The 16,888-nt window shown below is 49.0% G+C and overlaps 1 protein-coding gene across 1 annotated transcript in view; it reads left to right on the forward strand.

Annotated features, from left to right (window-relative positions):
• The window catches only part of LOC311532695 (protein-arginine deiminase type-3-like), a 42,586-nt gene extending 30,724 nt beyond the window's left edge, over window positions 1-11,862 (forward strand). The window contains exons 8-16 of the mRNA XM_084651384.1: window positions 629-732; window positions 1,406-1,517; window positions 1,949-2,056; window positions 3,954-4,105; window positions 6,123-6,267; window positions 6,828-6,921; window positions 7,668-7,747; window positions 8,540-8,665; window positions 11,357-11,862. Coding sequence (XP_084507510.1) covers window positions 629-732; window positions 1,406-1,517; window positions 1,949-2,056; window positions 3,954-4,105; window positions 6,123-6,267; window positions 6,828-6,921; window positions 7,668-7,747; window positions 8,540-8,665; window positions 11,357-11,590 — 1,155 coding nt within the window. The 3' untranslated portion in view covers window positions 11,591-11,862. The remainder of the gene's footprint in view (window positions 1-628; window positions 733-1,405; window positions 1,518-1,948; window positions 2,057-3,953; window positions 4,106-6,122; window positions 6,268-6,827; window positions 6,922-7,667; window positions 7,748-8,539; window positions 8,666-11,356) is intronic.
• The last annotated feature ends 5,026 nt before the right edge of the window (window positions 11,863-16,888 follow it).

Consider the following 16,888-nt stretch of genomic DNA (forward strand, 5'->3'; position numbering starts at 1 on the left):
GTGAGTGGTATGCTTTCCCAATGGGCTGCTTGGTCCGTAACTGCTGCTGTGGAGATCGCTGTGCCAACCACCTCGGTACTAATGAAACACGCTGGCAAAGAGAGTGTGGTGAGTCTACAGCTAGTAGCTGGTTCACTACGGGATAACTACCTACAACTGCCGCCAGCTAACGGAATTGCTTCTTTAGCTGACGTGGTCGCAGGCTTCGGCAGCAAAGGTCATTGGGTTGACCCATGCTGGGGGCCATAACATTGGTAGGAGAAGGCGAAAATGTCCTGGCTGGATGAGGAGCTACCCTAGCTGAGCCAAGGGTTTTGATGCTAAACACTTAACAGGAGGAAACTGCTTTTCAATAGCAACTATATCGAGGTCTCCTGCCATTTGAGCCAGGCCTGAGTTTCCCCTTCCTTCTAGGCAGAGGCTTGAATTACAGTGGGGTAAAGGGCCAAATGCATGGGAGCAGCAAAGGGAATGATAAAAGGCATCACTGCCCTCCAGATCCTGTGGGGATGACGTAGCAGAGATGGCAGAGGCCACATGCAAGCAGGGATCTCCCCCCTGCTCCAGAGAGATCTTTGAAGTTGGACTAAGATCCATCAATCACCCCTTGTTTTTTTTCCCCCCATAGAATCTTCCCGAGACCCCGATTTTCACAGACACGGTGGTTTTCCACATGGCTCCCTGGATAATGACCCCCAACACTCAGCGGCCTCTGGAGGTCTTTGTCTGCAGGTGAGGGCAGGATGGGTCAATTGCCCTGGGAAAATGGGCTGAGCTGTCATTTTCTACCCAGGGGCTTGATCCTGCGAGGTGCTGAGCCCTCTGCTCCTGGTCCAGCGCAGCCCTTCAGCACACGCATAACATCACACACGTGCATAGCCCCGTTGACTTCAATGGGCTTTGGATCAAGCCCCAAGGGCCTAACTGGGATTTAAGAGCAAGCCAGATTGGAAGAGGCCACCCCCAAAGACCCATACTAGTATGGGCCTCTTTAGGCACATGAAGTCAGATTGTGGAGACCTTACAACTGTCCCTGGACCCATCATGCCTGGAATCACTTGATTATAGCCTGGACCATTTCCATCAACACACCTTTGTGCCATGGGAGGGCAAGAACACCTGGGCCAAAAGCCCCAAGTGGTGGCAGTGAGACTGATGGGTGAAAAATTCTCTCTTGATACCCAGGAAAGGGGCTTGGCTACTCTCAGGCACCAAGCCAATTAGCACCTCGTTAACATACCAAATCCCCTGTTGGATAAATAATGGTTGGCCAATCCATTCCCCACTGTTGTTTGACCTGGACCTGCTGGGATCTCCCCAATGACGGGTTTTTTTTGGGCTGGCGGGAAGGTGTCTGTCTGTCCCCTAGTTTAGGCCTCACTCTCCTCCCCCCTTTCATTCCCAGTGTGAGCGACAACGCCGACTTTGTGGAAGCCGTGAGCGAACTCGCCAGGAAAGCCCACTGCAAGCTGACCATCTGCCCGGAGGTGGAGAACCGCAGCGACCGCTGGATCCAGGTCATACCACCGGGAACGGGAAAGCCAAATGCACGGGGCCTGCGTCTCTGCTGCCTTGCAGAGTCATTGACGGCTGCCAGGTGGCGTTTTGTGCCCTTGTTATGCGGCAGTCAGTCACTCAGTGCAGAGCAGCGGGGGAAGCGGGCCACAAAGCTCAGTCACGTCCTGCTGCATCACAAGGGTCCCTGGATGAAACCAGCGAGGTTCAAAGCTGGAGGAGTGGAGCTAACACTCTAAAGATGTAGCTCCAAGAACAGGCTGGGTCGAAACGAAGAACCTGCCTGCATCTGTTCAGCAACGGTACAACCGCAATCCCGTGTGGGCTTGATCCAAAGCCCATCCAAATCAACAGCAATCACTTCTGCAGGTTCTGGTTCAAGCCCCGTATTGGCTGGCTGTTTATTTGCCATTCTCTTTGTCCCCTCTAACAGGACGAGATGGAGTTTGGCTATGTGCAGGCTCCCCATAAAACGTTTCCCGTGGTCTTCGACTCACCCAGGGACCAAGAGCTGCAGGACTTCCCTTTTAAGAGCATTTTGGTATGTGACGCTGTCTAGCGGTGCCAGCCCTCAATTTAACACCAGCTCGTTGGAAAGTTTGTGTTAAAAGGCTTTGGGTTTTTTGGATAGAAATTGCAGTTTTCAGCTATTGAGACATTTTGAAAAATGCATCGATTTTGACTAAATTTAATTTAAAAAATGGAATGAAGTGTATTTCAGAATGGAACATTTGGATTTTTCATTCCGAAAGAATTTTTCAAGACTAAATTCATTGGGCTTTTTTATATAATTTTTATTTAAAGTTCAAAAATCGACATGAAATGTTGTGATTTTATCAAAATGTTTTGATCGACCCAAAACAAACTTTTTGGGGTCGTTTCATTTAGCAGAAAATGTTGACGTGTCTTATTTTTGGTGAAATAGAAAATCTGGTTTCCGTCCAGCTCCGTGCCTCTGCGATGAGATTCTGACTCCTTGGAGGGCTGTAGGACCGACTCAGATTCTGTTCTTCACAGCCAGATGTGCAGCCCTGTTAACTTGTATTCAAAATACTGTCAAAGTCAGATTCAGGACTCACATAATTTGTCAGACCACTCTGTTTATTAGCAAAGCGCTTTGCCAATGCACCCAGATATGTGAGTCCCCCTCTGAGGCTCAAGCTAACTTATTTATACAAATAAGCCAAAGACAATTTAACATAAAAGACAAAAGGAAGCAGAAACTGACAAATATACATACATATCTTATTTGCATACTAACATTTACCAATCTTCTAGGTCAGTAGGAGCTCTAAGTTAATTAGTTTGAGGACCCATTGTCTCACCCTCCTTGATGTTTCTCTTCCTGACAACTATATTTCAACAAACCCTTCAAGTAGCATTTCTTTAATGAATTATAATTTCAATATAATTCATTCTACTTTCACAATCCCTCCTTTTGGTCAAGCTACGCAATGACCAGCAATGACTGGGTTCCAAATATCAAGCGTTCTTTATCTCTTTGTTCATCAGTGATATTTAAAATCATCAAATTAGCACTCTGGTTTGGGGCAGCTATCTGTGTAGCATGCCTGACACAATTTTGGATACAACAGGAAAGTAACTGAAAACATACAAAAATTATTAGGATTCCAAACAGGAGAGTTAGGGCTCCCTGAAACAACCAGTTTCCTATGCCAGAGAAATTGAAAAGGTTACTTAGCCACTTCCATAAAGAACTTGGCTCTTCGTGGGGAAGATATGCGATTTGTTCTAAGTGGCTAGCACGATCTATTACCTCATTGGTGTTGTCTGGTATATACACACAGCAGTCTTTTCCAATGAGAGCACAAGTCCCTCCTTTTGCTGCCAGCACTATGTCCGATGCCTGACGGTTTTCAGTAGGAGCTCTAAGCTAATTAGTCTGAGGACCCATTGTCTCACACTCCTTAATGTTTCTCTTCCTGACAACTATATTTCAACAAACCCTTCAAGTAGCATTTCTTTAAAGAATTATAATTTCAATATAATTCATTCTACTTTCACAATACTAAGCATAGGCTTCTGTAGGGTTTTCCACCCACAGACCTCAAGTCGTTTGCAAAGGGTGAGGGGAGCATGCCTTCATTTTACATATTGGGAAACTGAAGCACTGAGAGGCAAAGTGACTCAACCAAGGTCTTACAGGGAGTTGGTGGCAGAGCTGGGAATAGAATAATGTAGGTTTGACTTGCCATGCTGTACCTGGTCCCCTGGACCATGGTGCCTCTTTGTTTGGCCACTCCAGACAGAGCTTTTAGCACCAACACCAGCCCCGTGAGGCGGCGACTTTAACTGCTTCAATTGCAGCAGGGTGCAGTGTATCTTGTGTAGCATGTCCATTTAAGGCCTGGGCCTCACTTTGTCCGCGTTAAGCAATTCATTGCTCTCAACTTCATTGTCATCTTATTCCCTGGAAGGGCCCCGATTTTGGCTACGTGACCCGAGAACCTTATAACGAAAGAGTCTCCAGCCTCGACTCTTTTGGGAACCTGGAAGTCAGCCCTCCAGTGACCGTCAAAGGGAAGGAGTATCCACTGGGAAGGATCCTCATTGGCAGCAGCTTCCCCAGGTGAGAGGCATGAGCATGGTTCGGGACAGCATGTGCCTAGGGAGAATAGACCAGCATCTCCTCCCAGCTGAGCTCAATAGGAGTAGATGTGGCAATAAGACAAAGTTGCAAGTGCTACAAGCTTTCCAGATGCATCCGTGGAATATCAGTGCCAGGGGAGCAGAGGATGAAGGGAAGCATGGCAATAGGGAAAGTGGCAGCCCTGGAGATAGACACCCAGAGAAAGGGGTACAACCTACTCCCATCCCACAACAAGACAGACATTTAACTACTGAATTGCTTGTTCATATGCAGACAGTCGGCAGCCATAACCAGTGAATTTCTCCATGCCTACTGCTGCAGTCCTTCACTTAATTCATCACAGAACAGTCTTACATTGATGGAGCACCTACAAATTAGGCTTATCATTTATTATTTGCATTGTGGTAGGATGCAGAAGCCCCAGTCTTGGGCCAGGATCCCAAGGTGCTAGGTGCTGTACAAACCAAGAACAAAAAGCTGGTCTCTGCCCCAAAGAGCTTCCAGAAGTACCTCATGACATGCCCCGCATCAGAGGGACTTCCAAGTATTTTAACCACTGGGTTTCCAGTTTAGTGGACATCCCTTATTTGATGCCTAATGTCCTGCAACCTGTACCCAATAAAGCTACCATCTGATGAGCTAATCAGCGTGGGGCCAAGCAATAATTATGTCCAGGCTTCTGCAGTGATAGAAGCCCATGATCTGGCCAGGTTGAGATGTGGGATCACTTGAAAAACAAGCTTTGCTCTATATTTGGCCTCGGTATTTTCTGTGTGATTTTGCATCGGAGGTGCCACGGCTGCCACAGCCTGGGAACGAGGGGCACGTTTAATGTGAGAGTCATTAACCATTAGAACAGTCCACCGAGGGCCATGGTGGGTTCCCCAGGGAGAGAGAGATGCTTTCGACCTTACACAGGGCTTGAGGAAGAGATAAAAGACATTACTTCACCCACCTTGTCGCTCTAATATCCAGAAACCAACACGGCTACAACGACACTGCATACGACGGTGGTAGAACCATAGACATGCAGGGCTGGAAGGGACCTCCAAGGTCATCTAGTCCATCCCCCTGCGCTAAGGCAAGATTAGGCACAGCTAGGGATTAAGTCATCGGGGATCGGGGCCTCGTGCTGAGCGCTGCACAGACGTAGCTAATGAAAAGACAGGCTGCAAGCCCTTGGCGGAAGCGGCCAAATAAAGCAGCATCACCAGGAACCCTGGCCTAATCGAGGCGGATTCTAGGCGCACATTAGACAAGTTGCAGTTGAGACGATTTCAGGATGATTCAAGTTGTTGGCCTCAGCTTCCTGGCAACGTATTACGTAAGCCACGAAGTAGTATTTACACTTTGCATGGGGCGGTCAGGTTAGCAATTACACGCCTACCACTGATCTAGAGTTTATCAGCCTTTAGTGCTAGATGAAGGGAATCTGGGGTAACAGGCATGTCATGACAAGGGGGCCCGTGCCCCATCTCCATTTCATGGTGTTGCTTCCTGCTTGGATTGAGGGTGGCCTGCTCTGCCCTCCCACAGAGGCAGGAGAAAGAGTAGCTGTCTCCTGACTACCTCCCCTACCCCACCCCAGTACTTACCCCAGGAGCTGTTGGGTATGTGACTAGGCCAGAACTATTGCTCTCTTCTCCTCTTGCCACACCCAGGGCCACTGGCTGGGTGGGGCCCCCAGATCAGTGAGTCATGGGGTTAGCTCCTCCCTGAGATGCACACGGCTGGTCTTTTCAGAGCAGTCGTTTCAGGTTCTCTGCAAACTCAGGCAGACGTCCCTGCATGAGTTCCACTCACGTCATGTTTTCAAGCTTTCCTCTGCAGCCATGAGGGCTTAGAAATTTACTTTCATCTGACTCCCGGGGCGGGGGGCCTAGCCATGAGCCTGTAACTGTTATGCCTTAATTTGGCCCTGTCCACCTTGCATCCCCATTCTGCTATTAACTGAAGAATGTGTCTGGCTCTTCTCTTGCTTCCCTTTGGCCTCTAGGGTTGGCGGCAGGAGGATGACAAGGGCCGTCAGGGACTTCCTCTATGCCCAGAAAGTGCAGGCCCCTGTGGAGCTCTACTCTGACTGGTTGTTTGTGGGTCACGTGGATGAATTCCTGAGCTTTGTCCCAGCCCCGGGCAGACAGGTACCATACGCTGGGTGAGAGGTCTCAGACCAGCCCAGGGCAAATGGGTACCGCACACTGGGCAAGAGGTCTTGGACCAGCCCAGGGCAAATGGGTACCGCACACTGGGCAAGAGGTCTCGGACCAGCCAAGGGCAGATGGGTACCGCACACTGGGTGAGACATCTGGGACCAGCCCCGGGCAGACAGGTACCACACACTGGGTGAGACGTCTCGGACTGGCCTTGGGCAGACGCATACTGCTCACTGGGTGAGACCTCAAACCCCCAGAGCATATGTCTGCTCCAGCACTGCCGTCTGCTTTTTAGACACCTGAACATTTTAGGGAGGTCAAAACATGTGGAACTCTCCTCTGCAAGATCCCTCTTTTCAAGCTGAATTTACCTCACTCCAGAAAACTGATTGCTCCAGGGAGGGTGTAATGAGCGTGGGTACCACACCTGTTGATCCAGACTATTGCAACCGTTCCTTGTAGACTGAACCCACTGGGCAGAGGATTTGTAATGTGAAATGTGATTGAATGGCAAAGATCTGTCAATGAACCGGTTTGTCTGTTGTCAGGGTTTTCGGCTGCTCTTAGCCAGCCCCAGTGCCTGTTACAAGTTCTTCAAAGAGAAGCAGGAAGAGGGCTATGGAGAAGCCAGGATGTTTGAAGGTAGGATAGCTCATCTTTTTTCTCTCTCCTGCACCACTTCACACATTAGAACAAACCATCCGGAAGTTTCCGTCTGTGGTGAACAGGCCTGCCTCAACAAGCTGTTCTACGGGCACAGGACAGCTCAGCAAAGAGCTGCTCAAAAACTTCCTGTCAAAACTGTTTTAACAGAAAGTCTTCAATTACAAGAAATTTTGTCGAGGAAAAAGTTTATCCATGGAATACTTTTGATTTTTCATTTCCCCCCCGCCTCTCCCCAAAAGGTAAAATTTCTATTTGGTTGTGTTGCGTGGTGCCTCATGTCCAAATCTTCTCTATAGACTAGGCTCCTGGAATAAGCTACATCTCCCATGCTACACCATGGCCAGGGTTTCCCATGATGCACCGCCTCCCCTCTCCAAGAGGGGAGACTGTAGTGCATCATGGGACATGTAGTCCTACCAAGGTACCTAATCTGTTGAGGAGAATGCGAGTTTGAGGCAGCCGAATTACAATCACCATGAGGCATGACAGCAGCATATTTTTTTTGAGTTTTAAATTTTTTAGTATTCAAATTTTCCATGGAAAATGTTGACATAAATGACACTTGCTTTGTTTTTTGTCACAACTTCCCCTGGGGAAAAACACACCATTTTCTGACCAGCTGAAATGAGGCTCTTAGATCTACATATGCACGTAGGTCACATGTACATCCCTGCTTAGCACATGAATTTTCATTCGTCTCTTAAATTTCTTTCTTCTTGCAGAGTTAGAGACAGTCACCACAACAACAATAGATGAGATTCTGGCCAATGAAACCCTGAGGTGGGAGAACGACTACGTTCAGGTAGGGACAGGAGACAAAGCAATAACTCGGCGATATTGGATGCAGGACTCTGGTAACCCAGTTGACCCACCTTCTGTCCATCTAGGTGCCGGTGTAAGAACCAATCACTGTTGCACGTGAGAACCTTACTGAAAATGTCTGGTTGGAAGCAGTTTGTGGCAGATTGGAGACGTGGCCTAGAGAGGCTGGTGTAAGGGGGCTGCTCAAAATACATACAGCCACATTGAAAATAGGATTTTGCCACTACTAAGAAAATCTGACATTTTTTGAGATTCTTGCACTCAGACTGTCCTGTTTTTACTCACAACGGGCCATGGTCTAGCTCAAAGGGGATGAAGTACTGAGTAAACATGGGTCATGTATGAAGGGAAGAGGAGGTGGCTTTGTGGCCAAAATGGAAGAAATGGCTGTGTCCCGACAATAAGCAGGTCAGGGCTACTGCACTGCAACCCTTGGGACAGGTGAGAGAGAGCATAGGAAGCGCCGAGTGTGTCCAGATTCACAGTGGAGCCGGAGAACCAGTGAAATAGCCGGGGAAGACTTTGCCTCGATTTATCTCAGCTCTGATATAAGACCCTAGCAAGGGGAGAGTTGGGTTCATGGCTGGGTATTGGGTTTCACATGCCGCCACCACCGGCCCTCCAGGCGAGGTTCTTTCTCCATTTCAATTCCCAATTTACTTCCCACGTTGTCTCTTACTGAACAGACAGCAAAAACGCTGCCTCTCCAAACTGCTCCTCCCAGGGCTGCCTGTAGGAGGAAGGGTTTTGTGACCTTGTCCTTCCTCCCCAGAGCTGCATCGACTGGAACAGAGACATCCTGAAACGCGAGCTGGGCCTGAGCGAGAAAGACATCATTGACCTCCCCCAGCTCTTCACCGTAATCAACAAGGAAGCCACTGCTTTTTTCCCAGACATGGTAAGAGCCGTAGGAACAAGGGTCTCTCCCATTTTCTTGCAATTCTAGGGGTTAAAAAGTAGGTTTTGGTTCAGATGAAGTGTTTCAGTTTGGACTATTTTTAAATAGTTCTGATTTAAAAACCCAAAACTAAAGGAAATCTTGCAACAAAAAGTCCCTTTGAACTGAAAAAAAATCAAAACATTTCAAAAATGTCAACACAAAACACAGGGTTTCTCCAGACTTTTGTTTTGTTTCTCCAATTTGGCCAAACCAACCTCAAGTCACAAAAATTTCAGTGTTGCCAAATCTGCATTTTTCACCAGAAAAACAGTTTCACCTGAAAAATTTCATCCCGTTCTATTGGATTCTTCTCTGGGGACTGGGTTTCGCTGAAAACATTCAAACCTTGCTGAGTACAAGGCTAATCTTCGTGACCAGTCCTCCTCCTCAGACAGCCCATTCAGAGTCCAGCCTCCTTCACAGCGTTGTCAACTCTTGCAGTTTTATTAGGATCACTGTTGCTGACTTTCACGATTTTATTGCGAGTAGCACGGTCTCTTCTGGGGCAGCTGTTTTTCCATAAAGTGCCAACTACTGGAGTCAAGTGAATGCAAGAGAATCTCTGCTTTTTCACTTTGTAACCCTCATGATTGTGAAGGAAAGCTGAAAATGTGAAGTCCCCTAATGGCTTGGAAGCCAAAGGCAAATCCAAAAGAGTAAACATTTATTATTGCAAAAAATTACATGATTTTTAATCCAGTGTGATGGGATTTGGGGTCTTAGGGGGCTGGGGCGGATGAGGGGATTGCATATGCAGACTCATCTTGGGGTTGGCAATGCTGCTTTAATTAACAGTACCTAGTGCGTTTCATCAATAGATTGTAAAGCACTTTACAAAGGAGGCCAGTCTCATTACACCCACTTTACAGATGGGGAAATCTAAGACACAGACTTGGGGAAGAGACACAGAGTGGGGAAGAGACTAAGCAAGTGAAGGGTAGAGCAGGGGATAGAAGCCAGGTCTCTTGAGTCTCAGTATAGTTGCTTTTTCCACTAGACAATGCTGCCTCCTTTAGGTGCCTGGTCTGCCTTCTGGGCCCACTCCAAAGCTCAATTAAAGTCGGGGGAACCTTTCCATTGACTTCAGGTCAGGCCCTTTGTCAGGTGTACTTCAGGGTAGGGGCTGTGTTCAGACAGCACCCAGCATAGGGGGGGTCCTGATCTTAGCCCCCAGGCACCACCATGATAATCGGTGATTCATAATTAAAAATAGCCAAAAATAAAAATGGATCCTAAAACGGTGCGTTACAGTTTGCCTGGGCAGCATTGCCTCCTGTCTGTGCAGAGGAGCAAAATCATTCTCTTCTGCCACGCAGGGCACGTCCACGCTGGAGCTAGAAGGACGTACCCACGCTAGTTCTGATTGAGCCAACCTGCTAAAAAATAGAAGCAGGACGGGGCAGCCACCCCGAGCACGTGCCTTGGATTTCAGCCACACTTCGATCTTTAGTGCACTAGCTCAACCAGTGCGAGCGCGGGTACGTCTCCGCAAGCTGGAAATTCTACCTCCCGCTCTGGTGTAGTCAGACCCGGAGGGTACATTTACGCTGCAATCAGAGCCGAGGCAGGGCCGTGGCTAGCCAGGCTCAGCGGACTTGGGCATATGTGGTTCAGGCTACCGGGCTATAAAATAGTCGTGGAGACATTTGGGCTGAATATTTGGGCTTGCGAGGGGAGAGAGTCTTGGAGCCCAGGCTCCAACCCAAACATATACATTGGTGATGTTAGCCCTGCAGCCCGAGTCAGGTGACCCAGGCTCTGAGACTCGGCGCTACGGGTGTTTTACTGCAGTGCAGGCATAGCCAAGGAGACCTCAGTAGAGACTAGCTAACCCTGGTTGCAGCATGGCCAGGGACACCCATGGGAGTCGCTTTCCATTAACGGTACACTCTTTTCTATAAGAATGGAGACAGCATCTGCTACTTGATGGCTAAACACAATCCAGTTGGCTCAGGCAAGGCCATGTGACTCAAAACGTTCTCCCCCCCATCAGTTAGGAACTGTAGAAATTACACGTTTCTGGCTCCTTCCCATTTCCAGCTGCTAGACAGTATTTAAGAACGGCTCAGCGGCCTTGATTTTCTTATTGTCGTTGGCCAGGAGGGCAATTGCGGTAGGTGCCAGGGGGCTGTTGGGCTGTGGCATGGACCCTCTCTCCCGCCGTGCACAATCACGCATGGGAAGGGAAGTGTTCTCCCAGTCACAAACAGGAAAGGGAGCTAGTGCCTACGAGAATTTCAGCATTAAGCTGGGGCCCAACTTTGAGATCCTCAGCTTAAAACTATTCAGCAAGCTCCCGATTCTGTGTGTGACTCGTCAGTGCGGGGTCTGTATAACGAGGAGTCAATATACGACGCCTTGTTTAAAAAAAATAAATAAAAACTCTCAGTAGCAGAGGCGCTCACACCAAACTTTGGGGTGCCTGGAGCTGGATCTGCAGCTGAGGTTTGTGGCTTGAATCTAGCTGCACGCTGTAGTTTTGTAGGCTGAGTCCTCACTGTATCCCCCAACACTTGGCTCTGCGCTCTTTCTTGTCGTCACGCTGGAGTTATGCAGAAGACACTGCAGTGAAATCCGCAAAGGAAGGTGTCTGGCTGGCCTAACAGTATATTCAGTGCTCCCATCCGCTCTTTCCTCTCCTGGCTACAGGTGAACATGATCGTCTTGGGGAAACACCTGGGCATTCCGAAGCCATTTGGGCCGATCGTCGACGGGCAGTGCTGCCTGGAAGAGAACGTTCGTTCCCTGCTGGAGCCGCTGGGCCTGACCTGCACCTTCATCAATGACTTTTTCTCCTACCACACCCTCTCCGGGGAGATCCATTGCGGCACCAACGTCCGCAGGAAACCCTTCTCCTTCAAGTGGTGGAATATGATCCCCTGAGCAAAGGGCGTGAAATAAAGCTCACTGCTTTTTTTCAGAGGAGGTGACCTAAAGATGAACGTGACATACAGTTTCCTGGGGTTCACTTCACCCACCACTGAATTTGTAACTTCAATAAAAGCAATACTTTCTAAAGAAACCCATTACTAACCTGCATATGAAATTGCTAGCTACCCCATCCCCTTCTCTGCCGCACAAGTCAGACAGTTTGCTGGGACTGTAATCCCCACCACTGTTTCTTGCCGCTCATCAAATATAGAACCTTAAAGATGTGTGTGTCACCTAATTTATTATAGCTACCTAGGAACCTATAAGGCCCCCAATCATCATGTATTTATCCTCATCTGTGCAGCAGAGAAGTACTAGCAGCCCCGTTTTACAGTTGGGGAAACTGAGGCACAGAACATTTAAGTGACGTGGCCAAGGTCACACAGGAAGACTGTAGCAGAGCCAGGAACAGAATAGTCTAGTATCCCAGTTCTGTGCCTTAACGACAGCTGACTGGAGGACGACAATTCCCTCGCATGGCAACTTTCAAGATTTTGAAGGAAGGCAGGCAATGGGGAAGGCACCGAGCTGGGATGCAGAAGTCAAGTCCCTGTTCGGCTCATTCAAAGCAGATGGTTTTAATCTCACCTCACTCTGATTCAGGGAGTAAACCAGGGTCTCCCACATTCCAAGCCCGGGACCTAGCCACCAGGCTACAGTCTCTCTCTCCCTCCTCCCTGGATTGACTTTGATGAAACTACATATTTTGTTGAAAAAAGCTAACTCCAGCTTTAAGCACAGGGTCCCACTTCTGCTACAGAAAGGAAAAGCTACAAGTTAGGGAGAGTAGTGAAAGCTGAACCTGTCTTCTCGGGCTCGCTCCTCTCCCCATTACCTGGGGGAGCTGCAACTTTCCATGTAAGTTTTCTTTTCTTTTCTTTTTTTTTGTTGGTTTGTTATTTAAGGCAACCAAGGGTACGCGGATCCCTGGGGGTACGCAAAGGTCTTCCAGGGGGACATCAACTCACCTAGAGATTTGCCTAATTTTACAACAGGCTACATTAAAAAGCACTAGTGAAGTTAGGGCCAACTAAAATTTCATACTGCTCTATATGCCATACTCTGAAATGTAAGTACAGTATTTATATTCCAGTTGATTTATTTTAGAATTGTAGGGTAAAAATGAGAAAGTCCGCACTTTTTTCAGGAGTAGGGTGCTGGTCTGATTTTGTAAGCAACTCGTTAAGTATAGTGAAACTTGGGGTACACAAGACAAATCAGACTCCTGAAAGGGGCACAGTCATCTGGAAAAGTTGAGAGCCACCGCTTTAAAGAAGTTATTTGAGTACTTAAGCACAGGGGCCTCCTCACAACCACACCTTGTTGAATTACAAGACGTCAAGGGGCATGCAGGGCTGTAGCTTTTTCCATTTGGAGGGTGAAAAGTAACTTTTCATCACTTCCACTCCAACCATTCAACTTTCAGACCTGGCATGGTAATATTTCTCACAGAGTACATCAAGGGCCAGATGTCCTGAGTTTGGAGAAAACACCTGACTGGACAGTAAAGTTCTGGCCACCTGGAAGTTGACCACCATCCTGTGTTATGTAAAGTTCAAGAGTTCACAGTAAGATGCACGGAGCATATAGGTTTTACATACTCAGTGAACTCTTACGGCGGGGCAATAGATACTGAGTCAATCTGGGCGTAGCATACTCTGTAGTCATACCCTTAAGCTCCTTGTAAAATCTCTTTGCGAGGGCAAAACAACGTGTGTGTTCTTACCCTCCTGTGGCTAACACACGATAACTTAATTAGCGGTTACCATTCAAGAAAAAAATCATAGAGTCACTGTGGAGATTTCTCTGAAAACTTCAGCTCAATGCATAGCAGCAAAACGAGCTAACAGAATGTTAGCATTAACGATTAGGAAAGGGATACAACATAAGAAAAATATCATGACATCATTAGGAAAGGTCCAGCAATGAGGATTAGGCAAGTGGTCAGGGATGCAACCCTGTGCTTGGGATGACCTTTAGCTTCTGACTGCCAGAAGATGGGAGGGGAAGACGGGCTGGATCCCTCCAAAATTGCCCTGTTTGTTCTATACACTGCCCCTGAAGGCCTGGTACTAGCCCTTGTTAGAGACCGGATACTGGGCTAGATGGACCACTGGTCTGACACAACATGACTGTTGTTATGACACAATATCCTAGTGAAGACAAAGCCGTTCATAGCTTTCACCTGTGTTGCAGGTCGAGGTAAAGACTATGAGGGAGCCAAGGGAACCATCAGACCATTTTTTTTTTTAAAAAAGATCACAGTGGAGGATGTGAAGAAAGGGCAGAATTAAACATGCAGCATTTTTGTCACCCAGCGTGCGTCTGAATGAGCTATTTAAGAGCTAGCCAGTGCCGTCACAGTCCGAACGGCAGAGCAATATCCACTTTGGATAAACTCTTCCGAAAGCTTATTCATCTATACGTCGGTGCAGATAATAAACAGTAAGTGCATTGGGCCTATTGCTCCTCTGTCTGTTTTCACACAGATTCAGCTCCTTTGATTTCCAGTAGGGTCAATCCTGACGTACAGCCGTGGGAGAAGAGCATCGGGCCCATTGCATTCCTGTCTTACCCCCTTCATGCGGAAGAGAAAGATCTGTGGACTGTGCTAGGATGCTTTTTGTGGCTTACTACTGCCCTCTACTGGCTGATCCAGTCCCTTTGTCCTTTGGTTAGAGCGGAAGATGCAAATTGGGGGTTATGTCCGGATTCCTTATTCCTTCTGGTTTCAGAGTAACAGCCGTGTTAGTCTGTATTCGCAAAAAGAACAGGAGTACTTGTGGCACCTTAGAGACTAAATTGGTTAGCCCCACGCCCCTGATACAGCTGCAGCCGGGTATCAGAGGAGCATTTTCATTGCCACTCACCCTCTCCCTTCACTGTGGGACCCGACCACCTGGCAGCTGCCTGGGGCCCACACGACGGACCCACCTGCCATTTGCTTTAATCCGTTCCACTGCCCCTCAGCTGATTTTACCTCCCTGCCTTGGCTCACCCCACTACCTGCATTCATGCTGCTGGTCACCGCCACCTTCCCATTGCCCATCCCTCACACCCGTCCTCCCTCCTCCAACCCAGCCTCTCCAGCTCTCACTTCCCGTGCTCAGATCCACAACCCAAAGCACCCCCACACCCAGAAACATGCTCCAACACGTGCACACCCAGTTTACGTAGCCACGTAATATTCTTGTAACTTTCATCCTCCCTCAGTCTTGATTGTTGCTACTGCCCATCTCTAAAGTCAGCTCTTTGAGCTGGAACCGTGCCGGACTGGTTCACGGAATGCCTAGCCACTTCCCGTGCTGTAGGAACTGCCAAGATGGGTCAGACCAGGGATCCATATAGTCCAGCCTTCTGTCTGGGACATTGGCCGGTAGCGTTGCCAGATGACCAGTTTTTGACCAGAACACCTGGTCTAAAAGGGACCCTGGCGGCTCCGGTCAGCACCGCAGTGGGGCTAAGGCAGGCTCCTGGCTGCCCTGGCTCCACGTGGTTCCCGGAAGCGGCTGGCATGTCCCTGTGGCCCCTAGGTGCAGGTGCAACAGGGAGGCTCCCCAAGCTGCCTCCGCCCCGCAGCTCCCATTGGCCGGGAACTGTGGCCAAAGGGAGCTGCAGAGCCAGTGCCTGAGGATGTGGGTCGCACACAACACACAGAGTCACCTGGCCGCCCCTGCGCCTAGGAGGCAAACGTGCCAGCCAGCTCCGGGAGCTGCAGGGTTCCTTTCTTAGCCCTGCTGAGCTGCCAAGCGCCTGAGGTAAGCACCACCTGACTGGATCCTGAACCCCCACCTGCACCCCAACCCCTGCCTGGAACCCCTTCCTAACTCCCTCCCAGAGCCCACACCCCAACCCCATCCCTGAGCCCCTTCCCGGAGCCTGTACCCCACAGCTCCTCTCACACCCCAGCCCTGAGCCCACTCCTTGAACCCCTCATTTCTGGCCCCACCCCAGAGCCCACACCTCCAGCCTTCGTCCCCTCCCACACCCCAACCCCCTGCCCCAGCCCAGTGAAAGTGAGTGAGGGTGGGGGAGAGCGAGTGATGGGGGGGGATGGAGTGAGTGGAGGGTAGGGCCTCAGAAGGGGTGCGGCCTTGGGGACAGGGCAGGGCAGAGGCAGGACAAGAGTGCTCAGTTTTGTGATTAGAAAGCTGGCAACCCTATTGGCCGGTACTAAATGGTTCACAGGAAGAGCAGGACACCCTGCAGCGGGTAACTAAAACAGAACCATGCCAGGAGGAAATGCCTTCCTAGCCCCTGCTAGTTAGGGACTGGAGCATGGGGGTTTATATCCCCGCTACATTTTGTAAATTAAGCCTCTTTTTAAGATTAGGAAATTACAAGACATGGCTAATAACCCCCCACGGTTCATAATCCCACAGTACTAGGGGAGAGGCGGTGAAAGGGTTAACTCACGTTGTCTTGACAATTTAAACAGCTTTCTAGCATGGAGTCTTTACACTGAAGTGCTTGAGCATGTTTAATTGGGTAAAGCATTGAGACTACATAGGATCCTAGAGCTGAAAAGACTTTCTGATCTAATAAACCCGTTCCAGTGAGTGGATTGCAATCAGTAGCGGCACCCAAGAGACTTCCGTACCAAGCAGATTTTGGGTATTGCGCCTAAGCGTTCCCAGAGGCCTTTGTTTTTAGAAGGGCACAAGTTTTTTTTAACCTCTTGGTTTCTCTACGTAAGAGGGGTCGGCTCGTCTCACCAGCCGCCCTATGTGCTGCCTGGAACAAGTCAAATTCAGTTTGGGGCGCTGAAGAGAAAGGGCAAGGGAATAGAGCAAGGAAAGAGTGGACATGGACACAGGCTCTTGTCCGAAAGGAGCAGTTTGGGTGGTAATACAATGCTTGAGGCGTCAATTTAAGAAATCAAGGAAGAAATCTTGAAGAGCTGTTAGGGTACGAACAGCTGCCAATACTCTACGGCCGCTTCTTACTCAGCAGAGGCTATTCCAATCGTGACTCAGCAGAGGTACAATATCTGAGCATCGTGCCCAAAGCACAGCGACAGAGCATTTGACACCTGTGAGCCCTGCAGAGCCAGGGTCAGCCCTGGGAGAGCGACCGAGACCCTATGCTATCATTAACAGAACTCTAGGGAGCTGTCCAGGTGAAGGAAAGAACCCAGCTTGCACCTCAGAGCCCCAGAGGAGTTTGCAGCAGTGACAACTAGGAAAAACCCTTCTCCCCATGTTTTTATTTGTAAACTGAGGCAGCTGCTGTGGGAGCCGTTGCGGCACA

Source organism: Lepidochelys olivacea (genome assembly GCF_965140295.1).
Source record: "Lepidochelys olivacea isolate rLepOli2 genome assembly, chromosome: 18".
NCBI lineage: Eukaryota > Metazoa > Chordata > Testudines > Cheloniidae > Lepidochelys > Lepidochelys olivacea.